This window comes from Ictalurus punctatus, chromosome 8 (assembly GCF_001660625.3).
Source record: "Ictalurus punctatus breed USDA103 chromosome 8, Coco_2.0, whole genome shotgun sequence".
NCBI classification, from domain to species: Eukaryota; Metazoa; Chordata; class Actinopteri; order Siluriformes; family Ictaluridae; genus Ictalurus; species Ictalurus punctatus.
The window spans coordinates 20,292,031-20,313,037 of record NC_030423.2 but is presented as its reverse complement, the minus strand read 5'-3'; the positions used below and the strand labels follow the sequence as shown (position 1 = coordinate 20,313,037).

Sequence of the window (21,007 nt, the reverse complement as noted above, 5' to 3'; positions counted from 1 at the left end):
ACACTCAGAGAAAGTGTTTGTTGATGCAACAGATGCAAGGAGGGCTTGCTTACCCCGGCGCCAACACTGCATTGTATAGACGAGCAAGTCGTAGTTTAGCGTTTACTCCTAAAGAAGTGGATTAGCCAAGAAACACTTCTTTGTTGCCTACATTAGCATTTAAGTCGACTACAAAACTAAATTATCTTAGTTAATCAAAAGTACTGTAGAAATAGAAAATTGTCAGATAACATTTCATTTCTGGCTTAACTACTGCTTTAAATCTCGACATGACTTAGCTCCAGACTGGTTTATAGAGTGGAGTAGGCTTGTGGGATTAATGGCATTAGCAAAATCTAAAAGCAATTGTTTAATTTATTCCATAATAAAGGAATGTTAGTATTGGTATTTGAGTACTGTGTTAAAAATCTCACTCAAGTACAAGTCGAAGTAGCTAGTCAAAATATTTAAAAAGTAAGCGATGTGTTGACTGTGAAGAATGTTTTTAATTCTATGACATCCTTTTGTCAATATTTCGAGATAACAGCTTGGCTGACTGACTAAATGTGGAGTAAAACTGTGTGACTGTTACTTTACATTTGATCCGTCAGTGTAATTAGCTGGAACTAAGTTGTCCTGCTTGTGAAGTGAACAGGAAACAGTGACCAAAGTAAGCAAACTTCCTGTTACATCAGCAGGTTTAACATTAACCCCACCTGTAACAGGACCAAGGAGTACAGTGTCGATGCAGTACAAGTTTATTCAGCTGTAACATTTTATATGACCAAGTGTACTTTACGTGGTTTAGTAGGTGGTCTACAGACTAGAGCTCAGCTCCAAACATTCAAGAATCTCGTTTACGGGACAGCTGAGTCTGGGACAGGCGTCTTTAAGGACTTTTATTGAGCACTTTAGAACTCTACGTCTTTCAGGAAGCCTGAAGCTCTACTCAGCAGGGGAAGAACAGGAATGCGGATGCCTCGAATCCCAACACTCCAAACCTATGCTGTCACTTCAGACAGGTCACATTTCAATTAGTGTCTGACCCTCGCTCACATTCTTCAGCACGAGCAAGGCGTGTGTGCTGATCCAGCTGGTCACGTGAGCACATTTCCTATGAACACTTTATATTTTCAGCAAGGTGTTCAGTCTGAGCACTATCACCGGTTCTACTATCCAAGAGTCTGAGTACTCCATAAACCCACGAACACAGCAGTGTAGAATTATGGGTGCATATAACATGCGAGAAAAAAAGGCAAGAAAATAAACACAGCTGGTGGTGAGCCATACCAGACGAGCCTTAAATGGACAGATAGAGTGAGAGAGAAAGAGAGAGAGCGAGAGAGAGAGATAGATTCAAACCCTACAAAAAACCACCAACGCACTTAAAAACCACAGTCATCCAAATGAGGGGGATAAACTGATAGAACAAGTGAAAGAGCAGAAAATGAGTGGTAGATGGATAAACTGAAAGTGATAGAGTAGCAGAGGTATAAACTGATAGAGTGGTAGATGACAAAATAGATAAGATGGACAAACTGATAAAATGATACGAGTGGGAGAGAGATAAACTGAAAAGGTGATGGAAATGGAAGACTTATACATTGACTGAGTATTAGATGGATAAAATGATAGCGGGATAGATGGATAAATTGATAAAGTCAGAACATTAGAGGGATAAACTAAGAGTGATAGAGTAGTACAAGGATAAACTGATAAAGCGACAGCGTGAGAGAGGGACAAACTGATAAAGCGATAAAGTATAAGGATAAACTGATAAAGCGATAAAGTAGCGTAAGGATAAACTGATAAAGTGACAGAGCAGGAGAGGGATAAACTGGTAACATGATAGAGTGATACGAGGTTAACATAAAAAGTGATACAGTGAAGGATGGATAAACTAGAGGGAGAGAGGGATAAAATGATTAACTGATAGACTGACAAAGCCAAAAGGGGGATAGAGAGAGATTCTAGTTAGACTGATAGACCGATAGATGGATAAAACCAAAGAGGATAAAGACAGATAAAGAGATATAAATAAAAAAAGGGATAGAGAGAGAGCGAGATAAAAGTTAGCGGTAGAGAAATCAACTAATATTAGTAGAAGGATAACTGGATAAACCAACAGAGAGAGAGTGCAAGAAATGAACAGAAGGATAAAGTTGATAGAGAGATAGATAGAGTGATAGATGGTCAAAGAGAGATGGAGTGATGGACAGATCTGACAGTACCTCAGCTTTGTGCTGGTTGTCGTCTCTCTCCGTGTGGTTGTGATTGCCCTCCATACTGACCAGCTTCAGCTTCAGATATGAAACCTCATCCATCAAATCCAGCTTCTGAGTCTCCAACGAGGTGCGGTTCAGTAGCTCCTACACACCCACACACACACACACACACACACACACACACACACACAAGTAAACACATCTGAACACACGTCCACACACACATACACACACATGATCCAGGCAACACAACGAGACTTTCTGCTGCTCTACAAGCAAGTTTCCCAAGATCCAATCCTGGGGCCCTGCCAAGCAGTGCTAAATATACACACTCAACCAACGCTATTTTTACTTCCTCTTTGCCCCCCTAATGTGTATTTCTCTGCATTCCTCTGTCTAACAGCTAATTTCAGCAGAACCCCAGGACTCCAGAGCGAAGTCTCAGCTGAGAACAGACCTAATGTTCCATGATTCTCCTCAGAGGAGAACGACAAAGCTGACATACAATGGTTTTTACCTTCTACATTAAACAGTCTGATGCTGGATCAGTGAGACTGACCCGAGACACTGGGTAGATTAGGATCTGGGTGACTGCTTGCTTTCCACACACGCTTTCACACACACACACACTGATAAATTCTATACTATATAAAGATCATTGCTGCCAAGTTAGTCACATGAGAAAATACTTGGTCCACGCCTTTCATTTCACAACTGCTGATTCCCATTCCAAGGAAAAGACACTTCTGCTTTGTTTTCAGTTAGTCGATTAACAACTGATCTGAACAATCTGAATGGTAATAAACATAAAGGTGCAATCTATAATGTTTGAACGTGCTGTCTGTGATGTCTACAGGTGCTGACTGTACTATTTAAAGGTGCAGTGTGTAATTTTTAAAGGTGTTGTCTGTACTGTGTAAAGTTTCAGTGTATAATGATTAATGGTACAGTATATAATGCTTAAAGGTGCAGTGCATAAGGTTTAAAGGTTTAGTGTATAATGTTTAAAGCTGCAGTCAAAATTGTTTAAAGGCACATTGTATAATGTTTTACGTTGTAGTCTATAACGTCTGTAATGTTTAAAGTTTCAGTGTATAATATTTAAAGGTGCAGTATATATGGTTTAAAAGGTGCAGTGCATAATGTTTAAAGGTTTAGTGTATAAAGGTTAAAGGTGCAGTCTGTAATGTTTAAAGATGCAGTCTGTAATGTTTTAAGGTGTAGCTTATAACATTTAAAGGTAAAGTTTTTAAACCAGTAATAACAACATAATTTCAAATATTAAAACAAAACAAGAGATTTTAGTTTCGTGAATTTAGATTTTTGTTTAACACTATTCCAACGTGGAAATGAGTTTCACTTCCACATACACATCAGTGCCTTTCAACCCTGCTTCTATTCTTTTACAAAGGTAACTTATTAGTCGTTTCAATAGAAGGTTGAGAGGAAAACACAAAAACAAGAAAAGATAAATTGCTCAGTAAAAGCATTTCTAAACATCCATCCATCCATCTTCTATACCACTTTATCCTTTTCAGGGTCACGGGGAAACCTGGAGCCTATCCCAGGGAGCATCGGGCACAAGGCGGGGTACACCCTGGACAGGGTGCCAATCCATCGCAGGGCACAAACACATTCACACACCCATTTATACACTACGGACACTTTGGACATGCCAATCAGCCTACCATGCATGTCTTTCGACTGGGGGAGGAAATCGATGTACCCGGAGGAAACCCCCGCAACACGAGGAGAACATGCAAACACCGCACACACAGGGCCACAGTGGGAATCGAACCCCCGACCCTGAAGGTGTGAGGCGAACGTGCTAACCACCATGTGCCCGCATTTCTAAACATGCATTTTTTAAACCAATAAAAATAACCTATAGTATATTAAATTATTTATGCAGTGGGTCTCATAGCTTCAGGGTCCCTGGTTCATTCGTGAGCTTGGGATTCCTTCTGTGTGGAGTTTCCCATATTCTCACCCTGCCATGTGGGCTTCCCCCTGGGTTCTTCGGTTTCCTCCCAACTCCCAAAAACATGCCAGTAGGTGGACTGGAAAATCTAAATGGCCCCTAAGTGTGAATGTGTGAATGTGTGTGTGTGTGTGTGTGTGTGTGCATGGTGGCCTGCAAATGGACCAGGGTGTATTCCCAGGATAGGCTCCAGATCCACTAATCCCTTAACAGGATAAAGCACTTACTGAAGATGAATGAATGAACTTTTCATGCAGCATTTATATAGCGCTTTTTTTAACCTTAGTGGTTCCAAAGCACTTTACACTGGTTCTCATTCACCCATTCACACACACACTCACACACACACACACCAATGGCGCTAGCTTGCCATCGGGAGTAACTTGGGGTTCTTGCCCAAGGTCACTTCAGCTTGTGGAGTCATGTGGGACTGGAATCGAACCACCAACCCTACGATTAGTGGACAACCCGCTCTACCACCTGAACCACAGCTGCCCGAATTAATATGCATGTACTGCACATGCAAAATCTAAACATTACCATGCACTCCAGTAAGTAACATTAGCCATGTTATTATACATTTAGATAGTTGTTAAAAATAAAATTAATTTATGTCACACAGATTCAACTAAATGGAATTGACTATTTAAAAATCACAATCATGTCTTTAATTGCAAAGGTAGGCTCCACAACCAAATTCTAGTCTAAATGCATCATCCAATCTAAATATGAGCATTCTAAGAGGACTAACGGAGAGCACTAGGGATTCATTATGACACATGTCTGCAATCGGACACTGCTGTTGCTTCAAAGGGCAACAACTGAAACCGCTTTAAACTTATCAGGGGGTGAATCATGACTGGGCTTATCGGCTTGCTCAGAACACATCCAGCGGCTGTGTAAACACACTCTCAGACGTCGTTCCATCCCGCACGATAAGCCTTAAACGCAGGGCTTGGCTGTGCAGATTTATGACTCGCTGCTTAAGAGGCAATTCAACAAATTCCACATAATCGGCCCTGGTGAGACTCGTGTCTCGGACATTCAGGATGGAGTAAGTATAGTGTGGGAAAACTAACACAGCTGAATGTCAGTTACAGTAATCATTGTATGAAATCTAACAGTGTAACCCTGTATGATTTAAAGCGGAAACCCAAATCCGGCTTAACATGTCAGATCTTAAATATATCTGCTAATATTTTATATCTACAGAACATCACAAGTACAAATCGTGCTGGAAATTTAAGCAACTAGTAATACTAGTAACTCATAATAGCAGCTAATCGAGTTTAACCTCCCGAATGAGCCGATGGACCGTAACATTGAAGCGTTTCTCTATTTCCTAATCAGATGGATTACGAAGCGTTCAATAATGGTATTTTCTGTATGTAAACATCGTCAAATTAAAACAGTCTTCTGCTCACCATTTTTAGATTCTGATTTCAGATATCTGTGATTTAAAGTGTTGTTCTTTTACCAAAAAATTGTGGGAAAACACAACTCTGTCAAATTACCCCATCAAATAAATACGTCTTTTGAATTGGCAGGACATCACAAGTACAAATCCTCTCAATATCAAAGCCATCTGTGGCCATTGAGTTCAAGAAATCCTAACTGACCCTACTTTTTTGGTAGGATTGGAAAAATAAAATAAAATGGGGCCAAAATATGGGGTGTCCAAAAGGCCAGGAACCAATGAGAATAAAACTACATATACTTAATTTCATATTTATTATTTACAACACGTTTTATACTTTCACCCGTATGCTCTACGCATTTCCTCAGCCACTGTATCACGGTTTTGAAGACGTTGCTAAACATATTTAAATAAACATATTTGGTCAACATATTCCAACTGGTTCGTGACTTTTCTGTTAGCCTGTAGATATGAACACCCAATCAGCTACTTGTTACTCCAACAGTACATAATGAAAGAGTCTGAGTTCGAAAATGTTGTTTTGCCACAGTGGTTAATTTAAAAGAATTAGTTGAAGATCGAGTCTAAATTCGCTTGTAATTTATACACGGTTTTCTACTGTAGGGCGCCAATATTTCCGGTAGTGCTTCAGATTACTGTACTGTTAGCAGCTAGTCACGTTTAAGCTAAGCTGAGGAGGTTTTACCTGTGCTTTGTAAGTGGATTAGTCCAATAATAGCATTTCATACATCTTCCTTTAGCTTTGTAAAATTAAAGCAGCTAAAAACGTGACTTCTGCCCACCATTTTCAGAGATCTGTAATGTAAATAATAGTTTTTAACCAAAAAATTGTGATAGATTTCATCATAAAATGATAAACTTCATTATAGTAATTGGATCAAGTGATCTGGCCAATCACTTGACCAGATAAGGGATCAATACTGGCTCTCTGGTAGTTCTATTCTTTTACAAACCTGTATTTGACCTGTATGTACACTGACACTATCCTTAATCCAGTCAATCTAATGAACATACAGTTGTATCAAATCATATTTAGTTAAATTAAATTGACACTCTGTTGGAAGAGGAACACTGCAGCACTCGGACCTGTCCAGGCAAGCAGAGGAAGCTACGAGGATGCACTATTTATCTGTCTATCTCTCCGTATTGGTCTCTCCGATTCCTGACATTCCATCTATATCTGATTCTCATATAGTGTGCGTGTCTGACTGAAAAATCAAACAAATCCTCTGGCAACATGCATACAGTATATACTAGAAAAGAATTTGCATTTCCATGATGTAGATTTACAATGTTTTGGTGTTAACTCATAATACTGTACCTTGCATCATATAGATAGCATTTTATTGACTAATTAAAAAAAAAAAATTAGAACAGTAGTTACTAGAGGCTCAAAACTGCAAATAAGTCTGTACAGCTATTTTTTTTCTCCTTTGGAAAAACTAAAAATATATAGATTAAGCACATTTGATCAGATCAAAATACAAATTACACAAAAGGTCTGATGACAGAATCGTACGTTTTTTTTTTTGGTAGTTATTTTGGTTTGAATGAAGGGATTACGACCCTTCTGTTTAGCATGTTTGGCATTCGGAAGAAACACACCAAGAACCCAGTAGAGCATTATGTATTCGAAACACATGAGATCTTGTAATATAAAGCATTACTCAAACTTAATAGTTCATCATCAAGCTACTGATGGATTAGATTTTAGCCTGCCATCTAATATCACAACCAGTCATCACTTGTAGAAGGATCAGAGACCATCTTGAACAAATCCAGTTAACAAAACCAAATAGAACATGGATGACTGAATTACTTTGATCGTGACTGGAGATGGTAAAAAAAATCTATTTTACCTCCCACCAACATTCATCATTAAAAGCCTCGTAAATTTTCAGCCTAAGGTCGCAAAGAAATGGGCCAAAAGTTTGTGGTCACCTGACCATCCTTTGCTGCAATTATAAGCTCCAGTCTTCTGTGAAGGCTTTCCACTAGATTTTTTAGCGTGGCTGTGGGGATTTGGGTTCATTCAGCCACAAGAACATTAGTGAGGTCAGTCACTGATGTTTGGTGAGGAGGTCTGGGGTGGAGTCCCAGAGGTGTTCAGTGGGGTTGAGGTCAAGACACTCGTGTTCTTCCACTCCAGACTTGGCAAACTAGGTGTTCATGGAGCTCTCTTTGTGCACAGCAGTAATGTCATGCTGGAACAGGTTTGGGACTCTTAGTTCCAGTGAAGGGAAACTGTAATGCTACAGCTTGCAAAGACGTTCAATACAATTGTGTGCTTCCAACATTGTGTCAACAGTTTAGGGAAGAACCACATAAGGGTGAGATGATCAGGTGTCCATATGCTTTATGCAAAATGTAGGAGATTAGCCAAGATAAGTCAACATAAGCAAATATATTTAATTTGTTTGTCAAGTTTTTCTACAGTGCTACAGTTGCTAACAAGTTACAGATGCTTATGTGTACAGAACCAGACCATATTATTTATCATATAAACTACAACAAAATGGACAAAAGGATGACGCTGCGCTAAACACAGAGCTAGTTTGGTCTTCAATCACATAGTTTGGTGACACTCCAGACCAGCGTCCTGTCTTCTGAGGTGAGTGTGTGGTGATGACATGTCTAACAAGCGACACTATAAGCTTCCCTTACTTTACAAAACTATAAAAGCAAACTTCACACACCAAACCTGTCCTGGCTGGTCGACTACATTTGGAATAAGGAGAAGGTTGTGAACATTCCTTTCATGGCCAAACTATTGCTTTATCACAAGAGATCGGATGACAACACAGTTTCTGGCCAAGCTGTTAGCGTGCTCCTACCTGCTGAAGCATTTCCTCTGTGGAGATAAGTTTGTGGTGATGTTCCTCCAGAGAGGCTTCCAGATCTCTGATCTTCTCTCCCTGAGCCTCCACCTGCTCTGTCAGAACACTCACCTATAAACACACACACACACACACACACACACACACACACACACACACACACACACACACACACACACATTAACAAAAAGACAAATCCACATCTAAACACTTAAGATCCCACTTTCATTCACCTAAAATGTTCCTACAAAAACACATTTCTTAAACTTCTCAACTAAACAACACAATAATCTAAGAATAATAATTTGCATTACATTTAATAATTTGCATTACATTTACTTTATGTAAGGAGTCTCCAGTGTAACAGTGAGTAAGTTTTACACCAGGGATGTTCCACAACATTAAATGCAACTATAAATGGATTAAAAACTATGAATTATTATTGATCAATAATATAAATCATACTCATTATCAGGTTACGCTGATGTCATAAGAGGAATAAAACACTTTGGGATATGCCGTTATAGGAAAATAACCAACTTTCAGGTGGTAGCAGTAGCTCCACTTCACATCAGGCCACATCACACCATGCTGTCGTTTATCATTTTCCCATAACAGCATGACACGGACTGTTTTATTCTTTAAATACTTCATGTTTATCTGTTGAGTCTGTGCTGCTCAGTTACTGAGAAAGTCTTTGGTTTAAAGGCATAAATGTTACTTTAATGCTATGTTAGACATTAAAATAAATAAATCACTTAATTAAAAAAAATCAATCACATTACTGAGCAAATGTTCACCTTTCGCAGTTCATGTGATATGAACACATCTGCCCAGTCACTGGCAGTTTAAAATGAGAAGCTAATTATTATTTCAATATGCAAATTTTAATGTAGTTTGCAAATGTCATAATGTACACATGTTCCACTCCCAGACAACATAGAGTCCAACTCGCACCTAAATCCACTAACAGCAATCTTTACTCACACTCTGCTCCACCCAAACAATAACCTTTACTCACACACACTCACTAAGATCCTTCTCTCATGCTCACTTAGCTCTGCACACAGCTGAATCTTGGCTCAGCTACTGCATGTATTTTCACAGTTAGATAAAAACAGCTTCAATCACACACTCACCTGGTTTCACACACTGTTGAACACTCATTCAGTCTTTCTCTTTCTCCTCAGTCACTCGGTCTTTCTCTTGCAACACACTTCACATTTGTTCAACCAAACACTCTTTCACTCGTAGTTTCATGTTACTTTAGCTGACTTTAAACACACTACTTCAGCAAACTTGAAAGCAGAAATGAAACTCTTAGCGACCACATACATCCAACCAACTTTCCAAACTCTGTATAAATGCTGAGTTCGTTCACTTTGTTGTTTCGTCTTGCCACAAAGCCAGCCCACCTGCTTCCAGACAGGTAAAAGGAGGAAGTGAAAGCATTGTGTGAGCCAATAGGGTTTAGCAGTGGCTCGTAGCACAAAACTTTCCACCAATCAGCAAGAGATCCTGGAGACGCTTAAGGAATGTGGCAGAAGCATGACTGCAGGCACTGTGTGTGTGTAAACCTGCTCATTCTGTGTCAGATAGACATAGCTTCAAGAAAGACAACATTTTTTAAAAGTCCACCATAGTGCCTGAAAGGTCTTTGTGAGGTCAAAGAAGAGGTCGTGGCTTGTTAAACTGTCATACAGTGAGTCCATAGAGGCAGATACAAAAGCAGAACTTTTATTGCAGACAGACACAGGGAAACTGGCTCAGGGAAACAAACACAAGGAAAGCCACACTAGGAATCAGCATTATCAGAAACTTAGTAACCAGAAAAAAAAAACCCTGAGCGACCCCCTCAGTCGAGCAAGGGGGAGGAGCGACGTCCCTAGCCAAGCCAGGGGGAGGAGCGACGTCCCCAGCCGAGCAAGGGGGAGGAGCGACGTCCCCAGCCGAGCAAGGTGGAGGAGCAGCACTGTACCACCAACAGGGGTAGGTGACAGAGTAAGTACACCAGCTGGGAAGGGCAGGGGTGCAATGACCGTAACAGGACCATGGAGCAGAGCGATGTCCTCAGCTGAACCCGGAAGACGAGTGATGTCCCCAGGGGAACACAGAAGCTAAGCGATGAAATTGTTTTTCACCGCCTTTCACAGTAATATCCATCCATCCATCTTCTATACTGCTTATCCCTTCCACAGCGACATTTGTTGGTAAATGAATCTCTTTAGCTGTACTCATGTTTGACGCACATGAATCTTTGGATGACTGCGTGTTGTGATGTCACATGATGCGTCTTGATTTTGCATTAATTTCTGCAAACGCAAAATCCTGGAGGGACTTGATAGACTTGCAACTTTAGGATTTCCACCAGGAATCTTCAAAGATGTAGCGCTTGACATTTTCTTTGTAACAATTTGTTAACTTTGAGAGAAAGAAATGACTCTTTATATCTGCTACAATGTAAGAGATAACTAACTTCATTCATGAACGTTCCACAACATTAAACGTAACTATAAATGGAAAAACAGTATGATGTTCCTTTCATTAATCATTTGCAAAGCACTGTGATATAAGTGCTAACAGTAACTCCGCTTCACATCACACAACCAAGTTGTTGATTATTTTCCTACAACAGCATGCCCTTCTTGTTTTCTTGTTTTATTCCTTCTGTAGCTTAGAATTCTTTTATATGGACAGATTAAAATGCAATGACAGTGAAAGCAAGATTGAAAAAAAATACCACCAGGAATATCAGCCTTATCCTCAGATGTCTTGGTAAATCGGCAAAAAAAAGACTCAATAGAATTAAAATGAAATGAAGTGCAACTAGTGAACTTCAGACTACCGATGTTGAAACTACCATTTGAGTGGGTTGTGTATATGGTACTTTTTTGTAAACATGGTGAACACACTACCTAATTTGAATGTCACATATGATTTGTCGCTAAAAAAATATACAGTAGGTCATTCTCTGCTATCACACTGACAAATTAAATATAAAATAACTTTTAGAAAGTATCTTTGCCTTCTGAAGGGAGTATAATGGCTGACTCTCAGCCTGACAGACTCTATTGTGTGGCGATGAAGAGCCCAGGTCAATTGGGGAGGAGCGACTCACCTGGAGAACCAGAGATTCTTTGTCCCCCTCTAATCTTTCCAAGCGCTCTTGATACGTCTCATTGTTCGAACAGGGCTGGCGGTTAACCTGCGAGACATCCCCACACACACACACACACACACACACACACAGGGGAAAAGCTGAGGTGAATGAACCCACCAGTTCCAGATAAAGGCTGAGAATCTCTGGCATGATGCCAATGAGTACATTCAATGAAGAGAGGCTCAATTCAGAGTCACAAAGATCACAAAGACATTCAAAGAAACGTTAAAAGATCTGAAGTACAATACAGGGTCATGCAAAATAAACATAAAACTAGCTCCTTAGCGTATCACATTCAATACAAAGCACATTTTTTAAAACTTATGGGGGCTTTTTTGTATGAAAATTTACACATATAGACTGAGAAGGCAAACACACAGTATTCTAAAATCACCAAGTACCTGTTTTTAGGCACCTGGGAAACATACACAGAGAAGAAGCTACTGACTGTGTCTAACATTTTAGGTAGCTAGCACTACTTGTCAAGTCTTTCATACAGATAATCTAAAGGCGTAGTGACAGTGTAAATGAGTCGAAAATGTCAGGAAGGTCAACGTTTTACTCAGACGTGTTAGTTTACACTTAGCATAGACTATTAACTGAACCTCCATGTTGAAAAACCAACACTGCAACACAACTTATAAACTTCTATCACATGAATTGGCCATTTATAAGGATTTTTTTCCCCTCGTACATACTATACGGTTAAAAAGACCTGATTTAAACATAGCTCCTAATCGACCGCTGTTAAGTATAAAGCTTTCTTCAGGTCTTTCGCTTTTACCAGCTCTAACCATGGCTTATTAGCAACTTTTTGAGTCAACAGTTACATCCATATTGTAACGCCTATTAGCTTAGTCAGTAAATACTGCTGCTGTTGTAGGAGATTAGCAAACCATCAGTGACTGTCAGCGCTACGCTAGCAGAGCTAGCACCATGAGAGCAGAGCTAGCACTTGATTCACATATAATCTCTATAAAAATGCTGCTGACCTTGGGGCCTGTCAGCTGTCTTGAACAGAAGTAAAAAAAATCCAAAATCCCCCATAAGGGATGTCGGATATATTTGCCCAAAGGGTATTTAAAACACTTTATAAAAACATATCCTAAGCACTTTTGAGTTTAGGGCTGCCATCCTCCACTAAAAATGAAAAGCCTTATATTTCTGCTGCTGCAATAGCATGAATAAGAGAAGCACTTAGACCTTTGCTGGGAGAGATTTTACCAGGTTTAACTGTGTCTCTCTCAGCCTACAATGCAGACCTCCATTCTCGTGCAGAACTGCTGTCTGATTTTGGACTCAACAGCTTTGGTCTTAGCTTGGCTTGCACAATGCTCCTCTTCATTTTGACTGCATTGTATTTGAACACATTCAACTCCACTGAGAAAGCCTTGATGGTTAGAGACTGGTCTGCAAAATGATTTGTACTTTATCAAACACGTGAATGCCAAGATTTATTCTCCCTGGTGCTGTAGTGGTGAGGATTCAGTGCTCTATCCGCCACCGCCCAGGTTCAATTCCCAGACACTGAACATGATTCTTGGGCAGTGGTGAATCAGTGGTTAAGGCTCTGGGTTACTGATCAGCAGGTTGGAGGTTCAAGTCCAAGTGCTGCCACTGCTGGGTCTCTTTCTGCTCAAAGGGGGCTGAATAATGGTTAACCCTGTGCTCTGACGACACCTTCCTAACATGCTGGGATATGTAAAGAAAAAGAATTTCACTGTACAGTACTGTATATGTGACAAAGTCTTTCTTCTAAATTCATCTAATACTGGAGCATCTGAAATCGGTCAGACGCCTCCTTTAGTAGCCTTAATGATATCAGTATCGCAAAGTAAATATATTTGTTAGGATAATGATTAACAAACTACACGTTATGCACCCCCAGCCTAATAATTCCTTCAATCACTCACTGGATGCTACTACTTCTCTTATGTGAAGTCGTAAATATAAAGTATTTGCATTCAGGTGTTCCGCTAATGTTATCTACAATAGGTAGCTAACTTGATATATTTTGGGAATATACATAATGCAGCCAGTGCTTAAAAAGCCACTGTCTATGGCCGAATAGGTGGCTACTAAAAAAAAAGGTAAATCCATAGAAAGGGCCTGTTTCAGTAGTGACTATAGAAACAATAACTTATAAGAATGAGTGCATTAATATAAACCTTTGGTATAATGTTGATTATCAACTGAACTTATGGTATCAACTGCAAATATTGAAATCCAAAGTTCAGCTATAGTTATTACCAGTTAATGACTGCAAATAATTAAAGATTATTAAATAATTAAATAATTAAATAATTAAATAATTAAAAATTAAACATATTGGTCATGGATAAATTTTTCTTCATGAATGGAATAATAATGCAGGTGATAATTATTTGGCTAATTTGCTTTAACAAAAAAACCCAAAACAAAACAAACAAAAAACCCTCACAAAGAATACAAGCATTAATTAAGTTTAAGAGTCATCATAAGTTCAAGACTGCTTATGGTTTTTATTCATTTTTTTTTAATGAAGCAGACAAATAGATGCTGAGAGTCTGGGGGTCTCCTTAGTTCAGCTGTCAGGGCACTGATCAGGGAGTCGGACATTTTAAGGGCTGTCTCAATCGCAAAATCCTTCCAGTGCATTGGAACGTTTGCTCCCTAAGAAATCCCACAATGCACCGCAAAAACCAAGGAGCACCGATGCTCACTATCTTCCCTTACTGGAAATGACATCATGTTTTCTGAAGCCTCTCAACTTGAAAAAAAGGGGGACGAACTCTCAGCCAACGTCCTACAAATGTAAGTAGCTTGTTATTGTTGCTGTAGTTTTCAAATGATTAATTACATTTGCGATTATTACTTTTAATTAACGTTCTGTATATGATTTGTTTGAGTCTAAAGACTTCTAAGTGTTTAATGATTTTTAAACAAAAAATCCACTAGCTTGCCTATGATCCTGCTTGACATATTATAATAGAAATCACATAAAACGTGTGATTAAGCTAAGAAATTTTTATATGGCATATAAAACGTAAACGTTTGAAAGTTTTTCATTAATGGTGATGTTTTACAACGCGAGTATGTAGTCATGTGGCCAGAAATTCAGTTATCAGTGTCCCAATGTGTAGGGAGCCAAGGTCCTTACCAGTGCCCCAACTGTACACAATAATACTGATTCACCACCTATGGAGCTAGGGAGCTGATTGAGACATACCCTGGGTTATTTATGAGGTATGTGCTAATTGGGAACATGTGGTTGTCACTGGAAGTCCGGGTCAACTATAATAAGCTATCTGATCATGTGACAGGTCATGTGACTGGGTTTGTTGTTCAATGTTTGACTAAGGAGTCTGAGAAATGGAGTTTATGTTGGTTCGTGGACCAGGCGTGACATGCTATAAATAATGTTCATTAAAGAAACCTTAATTAAAATATTACCAGTGTGTGAGTTTCACAAAGTGCTTTGAGGTAGCAGAGGATAGGGAAAAAAAACATATTGCCTTTAAGTCTTCTTACCCAACATGTGACATGCTACATAGTTGAGATATAAACTCAGTTTTTCATACTTTATGCAGATTTGTGAACGATTAAGACATAATAAACCGTGTCGACATTTGACCGAAGAAACTGTTGCTTGCACAAAGTCAGAACTAGAGTTAGAATATAGTTTCTTGTTTAGGAAGAAAGAGAGAGGGAGAGATTGTGGGTGTGGGGGTATAAGAGGGAAAGACATTTCCTTTGAGGGAGCATCACTCAAAGGCCCTGGAATTTCCCCCAAAAACCCCAATTCAGGACATTATTATTATGGCACTGTCCAAGAATGCATGACAGAGCCGATGGTGTATGTTGTAATGAACACCTCCCTGTTATGACAGCCATGTAGCTCCTTTACACACCACTCACAAGCCAGGGTTTACAGCCTGGTGACTGTAATTCAATATATAATTATTGACTATTTCCACAAGAACGTAATGCTTAGGTTCTATGTGTTGTGCTCATGTGGGTGTAACAGTGCACTCTGTTGCCAGATCTCATTAGATCCCCTGTTCCTTCGAACCACAAGACCTCATAAATTTAATCAACCATAACGAAGAATGTGAAAGCTTCCCAAAACAAAGCTCTGTTTGTTGACACACAGGAGCACTTTAGTTTTGCACTGGAGTTACACTGGATTTTAACATGGCTATCAAGTAATGGAAGACTATCCATCCATTTTATGTACCGCTTAGCCTACACAGGGGTACAATCGTACACACATTTACACACACACTACGGACAATTTGGAAATGCCAATCAGCCTACAATGCATGTCCTACAACGCATTACTCGGAGAGGAAAGTGGAGTACCCAGAGGAAATCCCCAAAGCACAGGGAGAACATGCAAACAGAGGCGGGAATCAAACCCCCAACCCTGGAGGTGCGAGGCAAATGTGCTAACCACTAAGCAACCACGCACCATGTCACACAGACATGTCGATGTGGACTATAAAACAGTATGACTAAGTGTAATCTATACACATGAACAAAACTTGTGGCCATCTTGAACAACTGGAATAACTCTTTTTCTTATAGGCCACGGCACGCAAAGTTTGAAGGTGCAATGGCACCCAAAAGCAGAATTTTCACTCTGAATTATCATAATCCATCTGTAACATAAACACATTAATGTGCTTGTTCTAATACATCTTTGTTTCTATACTAACAGCTCATTCACAGGAACATGTCTGGCTCCATATAATCTGAGTTTAACAAGAAATGGATTAGAAAACATGTTATTAAACAATGAAAAAACTGTTGCCATGGATAGATTTTTTTAAAGGAGAAGTTTATTTAATATTCATGGAAGGTGTCTGCAAGTTGTCTTTTTTGTCTTATTTACTTAAAGAGAGAGATAAAAGAACAATTATTTTAAAGCTGATAACAGGAGCTAACATGTTTTACGGACATTCCGCAACTTTAAAAGTAACTATAAATGGATAAAAAGTATGAAATGTTATTCATTAATAGATTAACGTAACTGTTGGTAAAATGCTGTGGTATAAAGGGATTAAAACCCTTAAGGATATGCTGTTATGGGAAAACAATCCACTTTGGTGTAGTAATTCTATATCTGCTTTGCGTCTCGGTGCATTATACCACCCCATCATTGAATATTTTCATATAACAGCATGGCACCAAGTGTTTTATTCCTTACATAAGATGGTATAGCATGATGCTGATGTTTGAAGCATGTACAGGACAATTTTGCATGAGACTCTCTCTCATACAAAATTAAAAAAGCTAATATCGGGCACCAAACATGTCTTGGCTGATGTAAAAGCACTCATAAAAGCACACATTCTCTGTAGTATAATAAACCAGAATTAAGTCTACTCTTACTCCAATTTCTGCTCTCTGGAGGCGACTCAACAGGAAATGATCTCTCAGGTCAGTGGTCCAGATGACTTACTCTGTCAGTACTGTTTACAGCAGACAAAGTACGACCAGGCGACCTGAGCGCATAAAATAGGAACCATATTCCTATTTGCATGCCACATTCAAATGTGTTTCAGAGCGGTTTTAACCTCCTCCTCTGTGCACATAAACAAAAATAATGGCTAGCTCCGATTAAATTCAAAAAAGCTTTAGAAGTTTTTAAGTAATCATTTCGTAAAATTTTTCATTTAGAGTGATTTTAAACAGAGCTCTTCAGCAAACAACTAAATCTTCACAATGCTTCCTCTTACCCCATGTGCAGTCAGTCAGTTAGAACAGTTGGGTGTCTGCTGCTTTAGTTTAGCCCTGAAGCTATGAGGGTAATTTTGGCAGCAAGTAAGGGAAGCTCATATGCAAAATTAATATCCCAAGTTGTGACAAGTTCAATCAGACATGTTTATGTGGATTGATATTATATATAGAAATGGGTAAAAAGGACTGAGCTGAGTTGCAGTGCCATTTTGGTTTGATGCGTGTTAGAACCCTATATTTCCTACATATATAAATATATATATATCCATCCATCCTCTATACCGCTTATCCTTCCATCAGGGTCACGGGAGAACCTGGAGCCTATCCCAGGGAACATCGGGCACAAGGCGCAACACCCTGGACAAGGTTCCAATCCATCGCAGGACACAATCACATACACACACTTTGGACATGCCAATCAGCCCACCATGCATGTCTCTGGACTGGGGGAGGAAACCAGAGTACCCGGAGGAAACCCCCGCGGCATGGGGAGAACATGCAAACTCCGCACACAGGGCCAGTGTGGGGATCAAACCCCTGACCCTGGTGGTGTGAGGCAAACGTGCGAACCACTAAGCCACCATGTGCGCAATGTATGTATATATATGTATGTGTATATATGTATGTGTATATATGTATGTGTATATATGTATGTGTATATATGTATGTGTATATATGTATGTATATATATGTATGTATACATACATTGCGCACATGGTGGCTTAGTGGTTAGCACGTTTGCCTCACACCACACCTATCACACACCTATCTATATATATATATATATATATATATATATATATATATATATATATATATATATATATATATAGATAGATAGATAGATAGATAGATAGATAGAGAGAGCAATGGTTTGCAATGGACAAATCAAACAAAAGCAATTGAAATAGTTCAGCACAACGAATGCTTCCAGTGGTTTCCCCAAATGGCAGTAATATTGAGTTGTTCCACCTTATAACCTCCTTTCTTCTCAGAAGGCTTTCCACTAGATTTTGGGGCGTGGCTGTAGGGATTTGTGCTCATTCAGGCAAAACGTGAAGTTGGTGTTCCAGTTCATCCCAAAGTTGTTCAGTGCAGCTGATGTCAGGGTTCTGTGCAAGTCACTCAAGTTCTTCCACTCCAACCTTGGTAAACCATGTGTTCATGGAGCTGACTTTATGCACAGGAGCATTGTCATACTGGAACAGGTTCAGGCCTCTTAGTTCCAATGACAGGAAATGGTAATTCTTCAGCACACAAAGACGTTCTATACAATTATGCGCTTCCAACTTTTTTAGCAAAAGTTTGGGAAAGAACCATATACAGTATGCATGACATGGTCAGGTGTCTACAAACATTTGGCCATATAGTGTTATATGTCGCCAAGCTAAGTCATCTCAGGTGAGAATTGAATTTTATTTAGGTGTCAAACTGGTAGCAAAAAAGTCACACATTTGTGATACATTTGCCTTGTTGGTCTACTAGAAAACTTAAACATAAAACTCCACCTCCTCCTCATGCACAATGTTTTTAGTGATTGTAGTGCAAATGTATTAGTTGGTGCTCCTTTTTCCTTATTTTGTAATGAGAAGCTAGTGGTTGTGTGCCATGCCCATTACACAGGATGACATTACTACCGCAGTTACAACGATGTTTAATATGAGAAATCTTTTAATGTTTGTCTCATACATAAGGGATAATGCTCAGGTTTCACTGTTAAATAAAAATAAAAAAGACCAAGAGCTTGTATTCTCACTCAACCTTCTCCAGAGGCATTCAAATCAATGTATTAATGTCGCTGGACATGAGAAAGCATAGGAGACAGTAAACATTGGGCTCAAATTTCAAGAATACATGAGAGGTCAAAATCATGATGGCGTTGATGGTGCTATTAGCATGAGAGTTGAAGCTTTGGAAGCTGATCTGTTTTAGCAGTGTGTACGGACGAAGATGTGAGAGAGCTGGACAAGCTAAAGTTATAAAGCGCCGCTGCATCATTCTCTTTAGGTAGAGTTGAGGCGAGGGATAAATCTCACTGCAACAGGTAGTCGAATGCCATTGTGAGCAATGTAGGAAAAAAATAGATCAATGTCAATAATTTTTTTTTTTTAAACTCAACGAACTTAATGAACAAATTAAATACTGAATGGAATTGAAAATCACATTTTAATTATGATAATTTTTACTTTAAGAAGCAAATGTTGATCACTTACTGTATATCTGTGATAATGGGAGTGTTGTGTACCTTTACATTTTCAGCTAAATTAAATAAAATCAGTATTAGATTAATGTTTAGGATACGAAGAACTGTTTTTGGGAATAATCACAAGACTGCAAGGCGCAGGTCACAACAGTGCAGCACCTAACACGGCACACTGAACTATAATTAGGTTTCAGATGTTGCCTTTCATCACAGCTGTTTGGAGCCTGGTTGAGCCTCTAGGAAACAAGTCTGGTGTGCAAAGTCTTGACGCCGAGTGTTAATCCGGATCACAATGTCTGGAGCGACACTAGCAAGGAGTTCCTTCATCTCGTGAAGCATGCAGTCGTACAAGAACGACCAGTTACTTTTTTACAGTCAACCGTTAATAATGTTTAAACGCCAATGTAACAGTGACCGGTCCATTATTCAAATGAAAAATAGAAAGTGCACAAGAGAAAACTCTTACCTTTTTAAGCCATGAGAAATGTTTGTAGAAGTCAAGATCCTGCTCCATGCTGAAGGCCCATGTCTGCTCATCTGTGTGTATGTACATGTGTGTGTGGGAGAGAGGAGAAGCAGCAGGCTGGGGTCGGAGGGCTCACTACGGGGCTTCACAGTGCTGATGGTTGCCTGCTTTATGGAGCCCCACACCCCTCCCTCTCCTCCTCCTCTCCATATCCTCCTCCCTTCTTCCTCCTCCTCCTCCTCCTCCTCTTCATTCCAGCCGCTGGAGCCTTGAGCTCCTGATACGCTACAGCGACCACTGCCTACCCTGGACCCCGCATCTGCTGTTAATCCAGTCACGCAATACTGCTGTGTGTGTGTGTGTGTGTGTGTGTGTGTGTGTGTGTGTGTGTGTGTGTGTGTGTGTATGTTAGCTACAACACTAACATGCTCACTGGGTCTCTCACTGTCCCTGGTTTTAACAAGCAAAAACACTTTCTTACAGCTGTAAAAACAGAGTTTATAGTTTCATGCTTGCATAGTTTTACGCTCTCGCTCTGACCGCGCCGGGTTTCCTCTCATTATCATAAGGCAGTACTAATTATGTTAAAATCACAATGCAATTCTGAACCGAAACAGACCGATGGATTTATTCCAGGACAAGATAGAAAAACACACACAAACACATTCATACACACACAAACATGCTAAAAGTCTCCATTGCGCCACTGTCTCTACAGACTGGAAGTGATTATGGTGAAGCTCTTGTTTCCTGGGGAAGACTCCCCGCCTTGCAATCTCTGCATCAACAAACAGAAATTATACCCATTCCTGTGTTTCACACCCAAACCACACTATCACAAAATATCCTACAAAATAAATACAGAAAAAACAGTCAACGGTTTTATTTCTCACCCATGAACTCTTCTACCATAAAACCACAGCTATATTTAGGGTAGGAGATTATGGTTTATTAAACTGATGAACACTTTATATACTTCAAGGGTGGATCAATCGAA

At 39.5% G+C, this 21,007-nt stretch overlaps 1 protein-coding gene across 13 annotated transcripts in view; it reads right to left on the bottom strand.

Annotated features, from left to right (window-relative positions):
- Nucleotides 1-21,007, bottom strand: part of ppfibp2b (PPFIA binding protein 2b) — a 77,601-nt gene that overhangs the window by 25,486 nt on the left and 31,108 nt on the right. For 10 of the 13 annotated variants that reach the window (XM_053682014.1, XM_017474448.3, XM_053682012.1 and 7 more), the window contains 3 exons: nt 11,579-11,665; nt 8,458-8,571; nt 2,211-2,348 (listed from right to left, as the gene is read on the bottom strand). In XM_053682014.1, the coding sequence (XP_053537989.1) occupies nt 2,211-2,348; nt 8,458-8,571; nt 11,579-11,665 (339 nt within the window). Of the gene's footprint in view, nt 1-2,210; nt 2,349-8,457; nt 8,572-9,599; nt 9,842-11,578; nt 11,666-20,010; nt 20,174-21,007 lie in introns of those variants that run through there. The other 3 variants (XM_053682018.1, XM_053682020.1, XM_053682019.1) reach the window with 2 other exon arrangements.